The sequence below is a fragment of the Antechinus flavipes genome, chromosome 2, assembly GCF_016432865.1.
Source record: "Antechinus flavipes isolate AdamAnt ecotype Samford, QLD, Australia chromosome 2, AdamAnt_v2, whole genome shotgun sequence".
NCBI classification, from domain to species: Eukaryota; Metazoa; Chordata; class Mammalia; order Dasyuromorphia; family Dasyuridae; genus Antechinus; species Antechinus flavipes.
In genome coordinates this window covers 278,327,834-278,344,824 of record NC_067399.1, presented here as the reverse complement: position 1 = coordinate 278,344,824, position 16,991 = coordinate 278,327,834, and the positions used below count along the sequence as shown (strand labels likewise).

Below are 16,991 nucleotides of genomic sequence, written 5' to 3'. Positions count from 1 at the left end.
TGGTGCAGTGGATAGAGTACTAATCAGGAGGACCTGAGCTCAAATCTATCCTCAGACACTTAACACTTCTTAGCTATGTGACATGGGCAAGTCATTTAACCCCAATTGCTTCAGCAAAAACAAAAAAAAAATTCAAGAACACAAGTGGGTAGGCAGTTAGATAGGAGATTGGAAAAAGAAGGAAAAAGGAAAGAAAATCTGGTGACCAAGGTTTAAGGTGAAAGTTCCAAGGGGAAGAGCATCGAGGACTCAAAGTAGGAATGAGGGTCTGGTGTGAGGTGGGGGTCTGAGGACTGTCAAAGGGAAAAGGGAGGGAAAGGGAGCCACACTGAGGACCAAGGTTGGGGAATGGAGTTCCAGGCCTAGCCTTACCCATTCCTTGTGTTTTCAAACCAGTATCGGTCTCCATCCCGAAGTCGAATAAATTGATCAAGGATGAGGGCAGTGAAGAGGGGCCCAGGATCCCCTCGGCTCTCCAGGAGCCCCCCAGGAAGCAGTTCCAACCGGGATAGGTCGTAGTGGTACATGGATGCTGTTGCCTCCAGGACCTGGGGCCACATTGAAAACAAAAATGAGTGGGTCATCAGGATATTGGCCCCAAGTGGAAATAGGTCACCAAAGTCTTCCCACATGCAACTGTTCTCCCAGGGTCCCAGGGCAAGGAAGAGGAAGCCCACTGTATCTGGAGAAATAGGACCTTGTGCTGCCCAGGGCGGAGCGCGACTGAGCATCTTACTCTGTAAAATCAGATGGAAATGCCTAAAGATGTCCCCTTCTCCTAGAGTCTCCCCACTGCACTGGGTCCCTCAAGCCTGCCTTTCTACCCCCTTTTTTCCTCCCTAGACTCCACTTCATCCTCACAATGCCATTCTCCTGTGAAAGTTCAGGGTTGATATCTTGCCACCGGGAGACTGGGGTTAACCCCATAGCCACCCTAGCCTGGTTGTAAGAAGGCAGCCCCAGGTCCCGTCCTCGTTGTAGCCAGCTTGCTGAGTAATCGGTTCGAGAGAATTTCAGCGGCCCCGGCCAGAAATCTGGAAATGAGAAAGTTCCCCAGATCACACTCCACACTATGTTCTAGCCCCACTCTATGCCCCAGATGCTAAACTCCCAACCCTCATTTCCCAGCTTGAAGACCTGTTAATTAGCCCCAATTGAGCTATTTCCGTTCTTGGACCCATTTCTAGCTCTCTGGTCTCCATGCCTGGCTCACAATCCCCTACCAGCCTGGACTGTTGAATCAGCCATGGGATCATTCATCAACTAGGTTTTGTTGATGGGTTAGGAAAAAGGACTTGACTCAGTAGTACCTTCCTAAGGTGGGGTTATCATACGTAGGCAAATAGGATTTGAGAGTCTTAAGGGAAGGGGTGGGACCAATGACATCAGAAGGGTGATGTCTTGACTTGCAAGTGAATTGGATTTAAATAAGGCAGAGCTCTGAGATCATCAGCCTCACTCTCTCCACCAGAGTCATCAGAGCCCAGTGGCAGGACATAGGTCAAGACATACGCCTGACCATAACCTAACTTTTATGGAAATGTTTTGTATAACTTCTCATGTACCTTCTCAATGGGAGTTGGGGTGGAGAGGAAGGTAGAGAATCTGGAACTCAAAGTTTTAAAAACAAATGCAAAAAAGCCATTTTACATACACTTGGAGAAAATAAAAATATTAAAATAAAATTAAAAAAAAAAAACAACTGGTGATGGGAAGAGGAATAAAGATACAATACTAAGAGAAACCAACTCACCTCTCAGATCCTCCACTACCACATGATCCTCTCTCTCAGCAATCTGGGAGGCCATGCCCAAAAGCAGCGCATCCACTCCTCGGGCACTATGCAGGTTTGGGTTCTGGGGGGTGGGGAGGGCAAAGATGGGGAGTAGATGATGGTGCAATATACCATCTTGCTATCTGCCCTTGCTGGGTTCTTTGGAGAAAGAAGGCCCTCTTCCACTCCAGGCTTCAGTTTTTCAATAAAAGACACCTCTGCCCTCAGAAATTTCTTTGGAATGCCTATTCTAAAATGGCAAGCTAGCCCTTCTCTGAGAGTTCTTTCCAAAGCCAGGATCTGCAACACTTAGCCAAAAGCCAAGGATGTTGAGCGTTAGGCAGAGATATCAAAATAATGGAATGTGTGCACCACTGAATATGTTCTAAATGTTGTATTTGGGGGCTGGACAGTACAGCTGCAAGGGCCAGAAGACAAGGTTCTAATTCCGGATCTGCCTCTAACTATATGATCTTAAGTGATTTAACTTCTTCTAACCTCAGTTTTCTCATCTAAAAACAGGGTTTCTACACTTGCTAAACAAATCTCATCAGGTCATTGATATAAGGAACATATGGGATGACAAATGTGAAAATTATATCTTTTGGATGAATGGGATAGATAGCAGGGAAAAAGGCCACTCTGGGCTACCTAGAAAATGAGTAATGGGTTTATCTGGAGTCAGAAGATCTGGGTTCAAATTCTGTCTCTGATACTTGAGTGATGTCTCAGTTTCCTCAGTTGTAAAATGAAGGGATTGGTCTCTTCTAGCACTAAATCTAAGTCTATAATCCGTCTCTTCTTTGGGTACCATTGGAGAACAGAAAAGTAAACCGAGGCACAGAATGGCACAGGGAATAAGAAAGAAGGAAAAAATGTTGAATTTAAAAATTCTGACTTCAGAATCTAAGTTGTGGGCAGTTAGGAAGTGCTGTGGATAGAGCACCAGTACTGGAGTCAGGAAGATGTGAGATCAAATTTAGCCTCCAACACTTACTTGCCAGGTGGTCCTGAGCAAGTCACTTCACCCCAATTGCCTCAAGAAAAAAAATTCACTAAGTTGAGAGAAGAAAGGCAGTTTGAGACAGCAGACCGAGAGCTGGCTTTGGAGTCCAGAATTGGGTTTCTGTCCCATCTTTGCCATGTATTGACTGTGGGACTCTAGATTTACTCCTTTGTGTCTGAGGCAACTTTCTAAGACACTAAGTTGCAGAGAAGATGCTACCATGTTTTGGTAGAGAGGCTCAATGGGGACTTACTATAGGTCTAGCCTATAAAAAAAGTTGTGAGTGATCAAGAATAAGGACCATGGTCTGAAACTGGCTCTAAAAGAATCCAATGATGTCACTGGTCCTCTTAGAGAATGAAGATCAATAGCAACAGCATCAAGGAGCATTGGGAATTTGGGAAAAGCTCCTCCCACCCACCTGGATTTCTCAATGGAATGGAGGTGGGTTGGGGTTATTCTACACTGCTTTCCTTTTTTTCATGACATATTAGCCACTCATTCTCAAGTCTCTTCATGTTCTAATAGCTTCCCCCAATGCTGTCACCCCCACTTTCCCTCAATACACATTTATCTGCCCAGCCATAATATTCCTTTACCTCTCGATTCCAATAACTGTTGCAGACCCTAAGAGCCGGGAAGACTCCTGAGTTCCCATTGGTGATCTTCTGGAAATGGCAGCTGGAATTTCTAAAATATGGATGGTAAGAGAAATGCTTTTACCACAAGGTCCTTCAGCTGATGGTCCCCAATTTTTGCCTCTATGGAGCACTGAAAAAGATAACATCTCTCCCAAGGAGCTTCCCACAACTGCACCCTCAAACTGCAATCTCATAGTCGCTTAGAAGATGCTGGTACCAGGAGGTGAGAATTGGGAACCAGAGCCTCAAAAAAGATGCTTCTCTCTGTATTCATGCTCCTCTCTCTTTTCTCCTTGCTCTGCCCTTTCTGCACTTTTCTTTTTTTGTCTTTCTTTGTATTCCCAGCATTTAGCATACAGTAGGTATTTAATAAATGTTTGTTGACTGACCAACTAACTACCCTGCTTCATCACAAGCCTTTCCCATCCCAGCCTTTCACCTCACCTCATGTAGACACCCGGGGGAACCATAGTGGAGAATAGTTGTTTGGAGGCTGCCAGGAACTCTGGGGAGATGCTGGGATCCAGAAATGACCGATATCCTGGATGGGGAAGGGAAAGCAATATGGCACCTGTATGATTCTCCACCCCCCAAACATTGTCCATTCCCCAACCAGATTTAGCCTCAGTCCATGCTCACTCCTTATGGTTTACTGGATGTTAACCTCCCCCTGCTTCATCTCACCTCCATATGGTGGAGTCCTTTTCTGTACAAAACTGGGCAACCACTCATACAAAACGATGTTCTGAAAAAAGGAAAAAGACATGAGGGATTTATGGGGACTGAAGAGAAGACTGAAATTGGTTTTCATTTTTTGCCTCTGCATTCCCAATTCTTAGAACAATGTTTTGCATATAGTAAATGCTTGTTAAATTGCTTAGTAAATTTAAATTGCTAAGTAAATTGCTTAGTAAGTGCTTGTTAAATTGCATCAAGTACTTTGTTTTCAAGTACTTTGTTTCTTTAAGATAAATTTTTTTTTGATGAACGAAAATAGATTTTTTTTTCTCCTTTCAATGTGCCCAATTGGGGAAAAAAAAAACAATCTACCACATCAAATCCTTATAACAACTATTCATAGGCAAACAAAACAATTTTCTTCAAAGGCCAAAATGAAAAGTCTTAATATGCATCCTGAGCCTGTTACATCTCTGGCCGGAGGTGGGTAGAATGGAGAAATGAGAATTAGAGAGGAGACAAACATAAAGAAAAGGGGACAAAGAAAGGAGTGGGACATTATTGAGGAGGAACCTTTGAGGAATGTAGAATAAGAGAGAACCTAAGAATGGGCATTCTTATCTGTTCTCTTTGCTTATAACCTTTTCACTTTGGGGTAAAACGCCAATATGGCCCCCAAGTACTTAATCCTGTTGCCTCAGTTTCCTCACTTGTAAAATGAGCTAGAGAAGGAAATGGCAAATCACTTTAGTCTCTTTGCCAAGAAAAACCCGAACAGGGTCATGACTAAATAACAACAAGCTGCCTACTGTTCACAACAACCCTGGGAGGTAGCTGTTATTAATATTCTCATTTGACTTGCCCAGGGTCACAACTGGCATCTAAGGTCACATTTGAATTCATGTTCTTCTGACTCCAGGTGCAGTAATCTATCTACCACATCACCTAGCACTTTCTGGGAGGTCAGGAAAATCTTCCCGTAGAAGAGAACTCCTAAGCTAAACCTTGAAAGAAGCTGAAGATTCTAAAAGGCAGAGATGAGAAACACGTGCCTTACCACATGGGAGACAGCTTTTGTAAAGGCAAAGAGGTGGCAGATGGAGTGCTAAGTTTGGGAAAGTGCATTTGGCTGGCACGGAGGGAAGTAAGTGTGAAATCTGTCTGGAAAGTGGGGTAGAGCCAGATTGTTTAAGGCTTTAAATGACAAACGGAGGGATTTGTATCTTATCTTAGAGACTGTTGAGGGAGCCAGTGATGATTCTTGAGCAGGAAAGTGACACGGTCACATCCATCCTTAAGGAAGATTCTTTTGGCAGTTGATAGAGAATGAATTGGCAGAAGGAAAGACACAAAGGGAAATACTAGAAACAGGGAAATCAATGATGAGACTACTGCAAAAAAAATCTAAGCAAGAGGTGATAAGAGTATGGACCAGTTCACTGGCCACATGAATGGAGAGAAGGGAACAGAGATGCTGTACAGCTAGAATGGACAAGATTTGGCAACGGTCTATGACGAGATGGGAAGATGGGAGTCAGGATGAATATGAATTGGGGACTATGAGTGCCTATGGTGACACTCTCAGTAGAAACAGGGAAGTACAGAGTAAGGTAGGGTTTAATGGGAATGAAAAGGAATATTTTCATCCACAGTAAGGGTTTAATGTAGAGGTTCTCCTGGTCAAGATTCTATTAGTAGGACTTGACCTAGGATGGGATTGGATGTGTCCCTATTTTATTATTTTTTGGGGGAGACAATTGGGGTTAGACGACTTGTCCAGGGACAAGTTTGAGACTGAATTTGAACTCAGCCTCCTTGAACTCCTCCTGATTCCAGGGCTGGGGCTCTGGATTCGGGCACTGCACTACCTAGCTTCCCTGTGTGGCTACTCTAAGAGTATTCTTATACCTCGTGAGCCAGAAGCAAGTTTCTGGGTCCCGGAATCTTAAAACCGCATGGGACCTACTGCTGATCTCATCTCCCTCTCCTCCCCCATCACTTTATAGGTGGAGAAATTAGAGAAGAAAGTAATTTGGAGTTTATATGGCTGGTTAGGAGAGTGTCAGGGCTCCACTCCTAGCATGTCAGGTTTCAGGATTCCCAAACCAGTGTTCTTTCTACTACACCCACCACAGTTTCTTGGAAGGGTGTGGCCCCCCTCGGCTGACCTGGTAGGTGGCAATGACCCTTTTGCGTGCATGCTGGAACAGCTCCTCATCATCCCAGGTTGGGTGCTTCTGGGCCAGCCTCTGAGCCCACAGATTGTGATATCGGAACCAGAGGAGACCCAGGGCTTGTAGAAATGGATTTTGGTTCCCCCTTTGGGCCCCAAAGGCTGCAACCAACAGGAGGAGAGGAAGGGAATTTTGTTAACTGAAGTGCTGATCCCTGACTTCCTTTTGACTCCCCCACTTCACTAGTCCCAAGATTCAAATGGACCCATGGTCAGTCACTAATTACCCATGGTCAGTCACTAATGGACCCATGGTCACCCTCTTGTTAAACCTTTTTCTGTCTATTCCTCCCCCTCCAGATACCTGGAGACCTCACCATATAGCCCTTGGGGGCCACGCTGCCCTGTGGAAGGGTCTGGCGCTGTCCACATAAGGAAGGCTCCCTGAGAATGCCTGGGGAAAGCTGGGTCTGGCCCTGATGCCAGCTCCCCACCAGAGAAGCTCCTCAATGCATCGCTCCAGGAATGAGAGGAGCCATAAATGGCGCTACCATCTAGCCAGCCAGTTGCCTCATTTGTCTATGGATAGAGTGATAGATGAAAAGGTAATTGTATTATCTGGCAATAACCAATGAGTTAAGTACCCCTCTGGGGACCCCACAGCCAGTCTCTGAGGCTGGGGAATTACACACATTCCTACCCACCTGCCCCCAACAGGAAAGCTCCACTGATAACCCCCTCCCCACCATGAATGCAGTGACCCGATGGGCTTCAGAGACTGATTGGACCTCCACTGGGAAAAAAAAGAGGGTGTTAGTGATAGCTACTCCCAACCCCCTCCTCCTGATTAGTTTCAAGTTGACTCCTCTCCTATCGCCTCACCTGATCCCGGGGGTTGCTAGGACTCTGTCCAGTGTCTGGGTCCCATTGGCTTCTCTGGAACGGAAGCACCACATCTCCCTTCTGACTGGGGTCAAACACTGGGTCCCCAGCTGGGATGTTAATATTCAAGAACTCAATAGGACAACCTGTCCGCTCCACACTCGCCAGGTCTGAGAGCACATGATACCCTGGGAAACAGAGAAGGATGTGAGGAACCCTCAGCTAGGTGTAAGCAGGGAGCACAAAGGCTTTCCTGCTTGACATCCTATGCACTTTGTGCCCTACAGAGATCCATTTTGTCATATGGATAAAGCACTGTGTTTGCAGTCAGAAATCCACCCCAAATGTTTACTGGTGGCACTGCGTAAGCAATTTAGCCTGAGTCTCAATTTACTCTTTTGTAAAGTGGGAGCCCTGACCTCAGAAGGGTGTTTGGAGAATCAAATGAGATGGTATATTTGAAATGTTTTGCTAACTTTAAAGTAGCTCTGCAGATGTGAGCTTTATTCTATCAAACTTTCTCTTGGAAATTGAAAATTCACTTCTCCAAGCCAGACGGTCTCTAGACCAGGCCCTCAGCTCCTCTGCCCTGCAGTCCAATCTCTGTGCCAAGCCCTTATGTCCATGCTGTTGTCATTCCAAGTTTGATCTTTTCCTTGGCAACCAGGGAGGTGCCCGGTGAGTGTGCCCAGACAGGTGGGTTGGCAATATGGGTTCCAACATGTCAGCTGGGAACCTGCCCAGGAAGGACCTGCCCAACCTCAGTAATGCAGATGGGGGAAGAGAGAAGAGCACCCTCCCTCATGGGGCACATGAGCAAAAGACTGGTATTGCTTGGCTGGGCCCAAGAAGGGCATCAGGGCAGGCTCTTTGTCCTCCTGCAGGCCAGGGCTCAGAATCTGTATTTAGATTGCCTCTTTTTAAAAATTTAGGCTATTGGTTTATATCCCTCATATTTAACACCATATCTTTTTTTATTAAAGCTTTTTATTTTCAAAACACATGCATGGATAATTTTTCAACATTGACCCTTGCAAAATCCTGTGTTCCAAATTTTCCTCTCCTTCTCCTCACCTCTTCCCCTAGATGGCAAGTAATCCAATATATGTTAAACATGTTTAACATCATATCTTGCATATAATAAAGGCAGCTAGTTATCCCAGTGCACAGAGTGTCAGGCCTAGAGTCAGGAAGACTCATATTACTGAGTTCAAATCCAGCTTCAGACATTTACTAGCTATGTGACCATGGGCAAATCACTTAACCCTGCTTCCCTCAGTTTGCTCATTTGTAAAATGGGCTGGAAAAGGAAATGGTAAACCATTCCAGTATCTTTGCCACGAAAAACCCAAATGGGGTCATGAAGAGTCAGCCATGACTGAACAACAATTTACATGTAGTAGGTGCTTGATAAATGTTGAACCTAATTAAATTAAATCTGTTGGGTCATAAAATCATAGATTCAAATATGTTATCTAGTCATAGGATCATAGATTTACAGACAAAGGAAACTGAGGCTGAGAAAGAGAAGCATATATTCAGAGTTCTGTCCACTGGGACCATTGGCCACCTCTCAACTCTGACCCCTTTATTTTTACAGATGAGGGAACAGAGGCTCTGAGAGGTACAGCCACTCAGTCTAATAAGCATTTATTATGTCCTTCTTTACTCTAGGAAACATTACCCAAGCTTCCTTAGATGGCCACAATCCTTGACCTGGCCCCAAAGAGCCACAGAGGTACATCCTGATCTTTAATTTTCTGGATGAACATCTTTCCCTTCCCAGCCAAATCACAAAGGAGGGCCACCCACATAAATCTACAATTCCCAGTCAGGGTGGAGATTTAATGACCTGACACCTTTTCCACCCTTCCCCAACCCAGCCATCCCAGACTGAACTGTGGATTCATCCATGTCCCATTTTCTCTCTTTCAACCTAGAAACCTCCTGAGATGGCCAGGCTCCTCCTTCCGTTCTCCTCCCCCAGCAGCAGGCTTCTTTAATCTTACCCCTGCTCCTTTTTATCCCTCATCCCTCACTTGTCCCTGACTCTCACCAAAAAAAACTCCCAGCACTGTCCGGTTACGCAAGGAGGGCTGCCCTGCTGGACCGCGCATGGCGGCATTGCTGAGATTCCGGGGATTGGGCAAGTGCGGCTCGTCCAAGGGCTGAAACACACCGTCTGCATAAGTGGCAGGAACCAGACGCCGCAGTCGGGAACCTGGAAGGATAAAGAGAAAGGACTGACTCTGTCCTTTGCCCAGAATTTTTCTTAGGGTCTCCTCTACATAGATAGAATCCTAAAATCAGACCTGAAAGTTGCCTTGGAGGCCATCAAATCTAACTCTCTCATTTTACAGATGAGGAAACTGAGTCAGATATATATTATATATATGAAACTTGCCCAGCGCCACAGAGCTACTTAGTGTCAATTGGCATTTGAATCCCAATCTTTCTGACTCTACTATCCCAAGTTGCCTCTGTTTCCCTGTCTCTATTCCTTCCTCCTATTTTCCTCTCTAATTTTCATCTCCCCTTTCTTATCACCTCCAATTATTTCTACTTACTTCACCCTTCCCTTCAAGCTCCATAAATCTCTCTACTTCTTTCTTATTAAAATTTTTTTATTTATTTAATTTTAAATTTATGTAATAACTCTCCTTCATTCTGATCACGCTGGCCCTGAGAAATCTATCTCACACTTTCCACCTACCCTTGCTGCCCCATCTGCGTTCTGCAAGATTGTTGTACCAGCCGTCGAATCGTTGTACTTCCCAAGAAATGGAGCTCCGGGTACCTGCAGAATAGTGGACATGTAATAGGGGAATTCTATTCAGGAAAGGTTAGCAATGACAAGTAAGAGTTGGGCACTATAATTCGAGCAGAATTCAGTTTCAATTGATCAAGAATGGACAGAAGCAGCTACACCCAAAGAAAGAACACTGGGAAATGAATATAAACTATTGGCATTTTTGTTTTTCTTCCTGGGTTATTTCTACCTTCTGAATCCAATTCCCCCTGTGCAACAAGAGAACTGTTCGGTTCTGCACACATATATTGTATCTAGGATATATTGTATCTGTAACCTATTCAACATGTAAAGGATTGCTTGCCATCTGGGGGAGGGGGTGGAGGGAGGGAGGGAAAAAATCAGAACAGAAGTAAGTGCAAGGGATAATGCTGTAAAAAATTACCCTGGCATGGGTTCTATCAATAAAAAGTCATTTTAAAAAAAAACTATAATTCGAGCAGGGGGTCCCAAGCAAAGAGGCAGATGGAGAGTTGTTGTTTGTGGAAACTAGATGAGAGAGAGATCTATAGTGGGGATTCTTAACCTTTTCTGTGTCTTGGACTCCTTTGTCAGACATGGATGCCTTCTGAGAAGAACAACTTCATAATGCTCTAAGATCAGATTTCCAAATATTATCTCATATTATCCTCACAACAATCTTTAGAGGAATGTGCTATTATTACCCCCATTTTACAAATGAGAAAACCAAGACACACTGTATTATAATTCCTATTTGACAAATGAGAAAAATGAGGCACCCAGGGACTTGTTTAAAGTCACAGAGCTAGTAATTTTCTAGGACCAAATTTATTCCCAAGGGCTTCCTTGACATCTAGAGTTTTATCCAATGCCCCCATCAAGTTACTTCTACAAAGTCGTTAAAAGCATAAAATAAAATACATTGGGTTTCAAAGAGGACTAATTATATTGAAACACAATAGTTGAAATTTTTTTAAGTTCAAAGATCCCAGGTTAAGAACCCCAAGCCCATAGAGATATCCAAATCAACCACTGTTTGGAGCCTGCTGGCTACCTGGAGCAAGTCCTGGCAAGGAATTGCTAAAAGTCAGATAGAGAGGAATTACTAACCAATAAAGGAAAACTGGGTTACTGAGAAGCCTGCCTAGGGCAGTGGAGATGAAAGGATAAGAGAGGGTAGGGAAGGACTAGATGAGAGGAGCACAGAGATAGAGGAGGTGATGAAGTGTTTAAACACTAAGGGGCAGAGAAGGGGCCTTGAGAGATAACCATCACATAACAGTGTGGGTTGTAATAGTATAAGAACTGTCTCATGCCCCCCCAAAAGCCATATTAGAAAGCTACAAGTTGAAGTGATTTATATTTTAAAAGAGAAACAAGCTGCCCATAGAGTGTCATGTGTAATCAGTTTTCTTCTGTTCTATTCTATATATATGTATGAGAAGTGCTCATTTATTTCATGTTTCAATTCAAAATAAAAATAAAAGATCACAAAAAAGGTAACATCAGAGGGAAGAGTCCAACTCCACCCTATAGGTGAGAAAGAAAATGTCACCTCATTATAGCCTCAACCTCCTCACAGGGGTGTCATCGGGTGGGGTAAGGATTGGCTCTTACAGATCTGGCCCAGGGCAGGGGTGGGGGGTCAAGAAGACCATGGCATTTGAAGCCTTTTTTTACCCTGACTCTTCTCCTAGTTCCTGGGAGGGACTAGGGTCTGGACTGGTCATGTTGATGATTTCACCCCCAAATCCTCTATGAGCAGCTCACTTCCCCTGAGTACCTTGCCCCCTGGGACCTTCTGTCTCTCTGATTCCATAATGCTCCTCTTTAGAACCTTGTGGTTGGGACAAGGTAAGAGTCAAGAGCAATAGTTTCTTGTCCACTGGGATTTGAGGTTAAGGGTCTAGGACAAAACAATGGGAGGGGTTCTACTAAATAGGAGGTGTCACTGGCCCTCTGCCAGACTCCTCACCCCAAATCATGAGACTACAAAAGCAGAATTCACTTACCTATCTGGAAACAGGGGCAAGGAATGAGTCTCTATTAGCAGGTATTTCCTCTTTGACTCTTGGCAGCAATCCCCCCAGTTCCCTACTCCCTATTATCCCAGCTGTCTCTTCCACACACCTACTAAGTATGTGGCACACTGGGGCAATCTGGGAGATGATTCACCCACTGGAATTAGAACAAAAAACTTAGCGGAGGATTTAGAGACTAGGAAATAAAGATGAGGGTGGTGGCAAATCAAAGCCAGAAGAAGAGGGAAAGGGGAAAAAATGTGGGAAAGTGAAAAATCAAGGCAAGCAAGAGAGGAAATGATGACAATATAAAAAGGAAAGAGACACAGAAGTTAATGATTAGAATCACAATCTTGGAGAACCCAGGAGTCTGTCTATCAACAAGCATTTATTTATTAAAGGTTTACTATGAGGCAGATGTAGTGGTAAAATCTGGGAAATTTTAGAAGAAATTTTAGAGAAAAGTTAAAAACAATCCCTGTCCTCAAGGAACTTGCATTCTAATTCTAGTGAGTAACTAGACAGTTTTACAAGTGGAAAGAATTTTACCTATACAAAGTTACTTCAGAGGGGAAAAGGCAAAGTAGCTGCTGGAGGAATTAGGAAAGGCCACCTGCATAGTGTGTGACTTAAAGCTGAGTCTTGAAAAATGCCAGGGCAGCCAAGAGGCACTGTAAAGGACCAAAAAATTCCAGGCATGAGAATAGCCAGTGAAAAGGCTGGAGAGATTCAGAGGGTCACATGCAAGGAGCAGTAAATAGTCCAGCATATCTGGATCATAGAATAGATGGAAAGGGGTAAAGTATAAGAAATACAAGTGTAATGGGATAAAGTATAAGGTAGAAAGAAGCCAGACTGTGAAAGGCTTTATATTTAATTTATATTTGTATATATTTATATTTAATATTAGTATTTATTACTAATAATATATTTATTTCAACATATTTATTACTAAATATTATCAATGTTTAACAATAATTGATGTCATCGGTGTTTATCATTAACATAATTATAGTTATTATAATAAGGTACAGCTTCTAGGGGAAATAGAGCAGTAATCCTGAGGTTCCCTGAACTTAAAGTGCTATTGCTCTAACAATCTAACAGTGATTCTAAAGTTTTCTGGACATAATATTGGCCTAGAAACTTTGCAGACTGCCGGATAGCAATCTGTTGGCCCTTGATAAGAGGGTTTCTGAGACAAATAGTGAGGTACGTACCACTCCTCAGTTCTGCTTCTGGGTCATAAAGTTAGCATTGCAGTGACATGAAGAACCAGATCTGTCTTTTCCTATAAATTTGTGATCTGTCTTTTCCTATAAATTTGTCTTATTGCTCCTGGTTCTGTGCCAAATGCTTTTGGAATTTAGCCTGCTTCTATTGGCACTACAGTTACAATAAACTTTGCCCCTTGATGTGGAGATGGATTCAAATTCTTTTGAAATACCCTGTGACATTGCTCTGCAACCCCAACCTCTTGAAGTCTCCTTTTGAACCTCAACAATTATATTTTAATTATAAATATATTTAATTATTAATACTATGTCTATATTTGACATAAGTTATATTAAGTGCCCAAATAGAGAGGATTTATACTTGATCCTATAAGTAATAGGATTGAATCACTAGAGTTATTAAATAGTTGGGTGAGCACAGGCAGACCTATAACTTGGGGAAATCACCTTGGCAACTGAATGAAGGCTGAAATGGAGCAGAAAAAGACTTGAGATAGGGAGATCAATTAGAGAGTTTTTTCAATAATCCAAATGAAAGGTGATAAGGGCCTGAACAAACTTATTATAAAGCCTGAAGGGGCTTTGTGAGGCGAGAGAAGGGAACATATTGGTAAAAGGCTGTTAAAGGTAGAAATAAGGAGATTTGGAAGTAGATTGAATATGTAGATTAAGTAAGAGTAAAGGGGTGAGGATGATACTGAGATTGCAAGCCTAGAGGATAGTAGGGTGGTAGTGTCAGGGAAAGTGGGACAGGTGACCCTGCTTACACCTCCCTCACTTAAATCCAATGCCCTCAGATGTCGTGGCATCACTTCCCTGAAGCCATGGTCCTGTTCGAGAGCAAAGGACAAACAAACAACAGTGACGGAAAATTCAGAGAGAAAAGAGTTTTAGGGAATAGATAATGAGTTCTATTTACTGAGTTTCAGATACCTGTAGGACATCCAATGCAAAATGTCCAAAAAGCAGCTGGTGCTACAAGACTGGATCTCAAGAGAGAAACTAACACTAGATAGCCAGATTTGGGAATCATCTGCACAGAGAAGATCAATGAGCACAAGGGAGTTGAAAAGACCAGCAAGTAAGACAGTGTCGGAGAAAAAGAGAAGTGGACCCTGGTAGAGACTTAAGGGACACACACAATTAAGGTCTTGGCGTGGATGAAGATCTAGTAAAGAAAATTAAAAAGAAGGGCTCAATCAAATGAGTGAAGAGTTAGGAGAGAGTAGTGAGCACCTAGGTAGGAGATATACAGGTATACACGAAGTATACCTGTCAAGAGATCAAAAAGGATGACAACTGAGAAAAGCCATTTCATTTGGCAATGGCATTAGTAACTTTGGAGGGGGTGATTTCAATTGGATGATGAGGGTAGATGCTAGACTTCAGAGAGTTTGGGGGAGGGGAAAGAAGAAAATAAGTAGAAGCACCTGGTATAGATAGTCTTCTCAAGAACATTAGCTGAGAAGGGAAGGAGAGAAACAAGATGATAACCTGAAGTAATAGTGAGAACAAATGAGACCTTTTTTAAGAATGGGGAAATTTGGACAGGTTTTTAGTTAGCAGAGAAAAAAACTAATAGGGGGAAAGATTGAAGATCAGCAATTGTAGCAATTGTCCCCTGTCCCTCATTCTGTTTGTAGAGTTGGGAGTTATCCAGTTATCATCTTTAATATAATAACACCACAAAGACAAGTATTCAACCTTCCTTCAAATGTTTGTTTTCCAGGCTAAAGAATTCCAGTTCCTCTGATTTTATCTCAAGTTTTTGACCTAGTCTTTTTATAGATAGATAGATAGATAGATAGATATCTGCTTCCCCTCTATTCTCCACATTTCAGTAAGCAGGCAAGACTAGTTAAAAGGTTAACAAGATTAGAGTATAACTGATGATGTCCCAGTAGGTTAAACTTTTATCAATAATTTTTAAACACCAATTTGCCTTTGGCTTTGAGGTCTCTCTGAGCTCCAGACCTTTTTTTGACCTACGATGGAGGAGGAATAGAATAGAAGAGATGAAGGAGACAAGATAGTACAATTGAAGCATTCTCAGGTTGGATAAAAGAGATGAGAACTTGGGACCTGAGAGTACTTTTAATTCAGAGGTCTTGGATAATGTCCCTACTAGCATTTGTATTAATTTATAGAGGCAAGAGTCATTCCTCTAATGGGTATATAATCAAAGGATATGAATAGGCAGTTATCAAAAACAGAAATACAAGCTATCACAACCATATAAAATGCACATTTAAAAAGCTCCATGGTTTCACCTTAGAGACTGCAGATTGACAAAGATGATTAAATGGGGGCTGTAGGAAGATGGCCACATTAATGTATTGTTGGTGGAACTGAAAAGGTCCAACTATTCTGGAAAATAATTTGATGTATACAAAAATACTTATAACAGTGCTTTTTGCAGTATCAAAAAGCAAAAACAAAAACTTGGAAACAAAGTGTATGTCTATTGATTTGAAAATGGCTGCACAAACCTTAGTACATGAATTTAATGGAATATTTTTGGAGCTGTAAGTAATAAAAAATGTGAGAAATTGAGAGAAAATTGAAAAGACTTTTATAAATTGATATATAATAAAGTGAACAAAATAAAAGAACAATTTATGTGATGCCCACAGCAAAGTAAAGCAAAAGAAAATTGAAAGACTTCAAATTTCTGATCAATTCAGTGATCAATGGTAACTTTCAAAGATTTGAATGTCAAATATTTCTCCCTGCCTTGGTAAAGAGATGATGGACAACAGGTGTGAAATAAGATATCCATTTTCAAACACGATTAATATGTTAGTTTGACTGTATTCATTTGTCAAAAGAGAGAGTTCTGCTGGGGGAGGAAGAGGTCTTTGGAAAGTGACAGTGATGTTAAAAAATGATAAGTACAAAAGTAAAACATTAAAAAAAAACTTAAAAGATGGTCAGTTTCCTACTTCTCTCCAATTTAGTATGCTACTCACCTTCATAGCCCCATGGGCCAACTAGCAGGGTCCATATCAATGCCAGCTTCCAACTCATAATTCAGATTATAGCAGGGCTGAGGTCCTGGAAGACCCCACCTTGGGGCACCTTTGAATGAAAAAGGAACAGAGAAGATGGGAGGATATAGGCAATTCCAGGACTTTCCAAACATGAGTAACTCCAAAGAAGCTGGGAATAAAGTTACCACAGACAGCATGAAACAAGTAACAAAAGGTGTCTCATTTTCAGTTACAAATCCTACATCAGACCAGGTCTGTTCCCTTCAAAGTAAGGTCTGAGGGTGTTAAGTGAGTCAGTCAATAAGCTTTTATTAAGTGTACTAATCTAATGCTGAGGATATAAAGAAAGGTAAAAAATAATTTGTGTATTTGAGGAGCTCACAATCTAATGGGGGTGACAGTATGCAGAGAATTATGTCCAAATAAACTATATGTAGGATAAATGGAAAACAATTAACAGAGGAAAGGCACTAGAACTGATAGAAAGCAAGACTGGAAATCAAGTATTGAGTTCTAATCCTAGATTTTGCCATTAATTAGTCAGTTGTGTTAATTTTTAATAAAGATACTTTTCTATCTGTCTCAGTATAATCATCTATCAAATGCAGATACTAATAATGTCTACCCTATCAACTTCACAAGGGTGCTGTGAGGATCAAATAATAATGAGTGTGAAATCATTTTGAAAAGTTAAATAGTACCATAAAAATTAAGGGATGAGTTCCATAATAATAATAAATAGAATTTCCATGTGGAGGTCCCCTAGACATTTAGAACTCAATTTGTCAAAAGCAAAGACTCATTATATTTACTTCTGTAAA

The 16,991-nt window shown here is 42.1% G+C and overlaps 1 protein-coding gene across 1 annotated transcript in view; it reads right to left on the bottom strand.

Annotated features, from left to right (window-relative positions):
- The window catches only part of DUOX1 (dual oxidase 1), a 61,942-nt gene that overhangs the window by 43,354 nt on the left and 1,597 nt on the right, over positions 1–16,991 (bottom strand). The window contains exons 2-13 of the mRNA XM_051973658.1: positions 11,937–11,940; positions 9,868–9,951; positions 9,211–9,375; positions 7,155–7,342; positions 6,650–6,851; positions 6,268–6,434; positions 4,106–4,166; positions 3,866–3,962; positions 3,380–3,470; positions 1,754–1,856; positions 862–1,034; positions 373–548 (exon numbers count right to left, since the gene is read on the bottom strand). Of these exons, the coding sequence (XP_051829618.1) occupies positions 373–548; positions 862–1,034; positions 1,754–1,856; positions 3,380–3,470; positions 3,866–3,962; positions 4,106–4,166; positions 6,268–6,434; positions 6,650–6,851; positions 7,155–7,342; positions 9,211–9,375; positions 9,868–9,951; positions 11,937–11,940 (1,511 nt within the window). The remainder of the gene's footprint in view (positions 1–372; positions 549–861; positions 1,035–1,753; positions 1,857–3,379; positions 3,471–3,865; positions 3,963–4,105; positions 4,167–6,267; positions 6,435–6,649; positions 6,852–7,154; positions 7,343–9,210; positions 9,376–9,867; positions 9,952–11,936; positions 11,941–16,991) is intronic.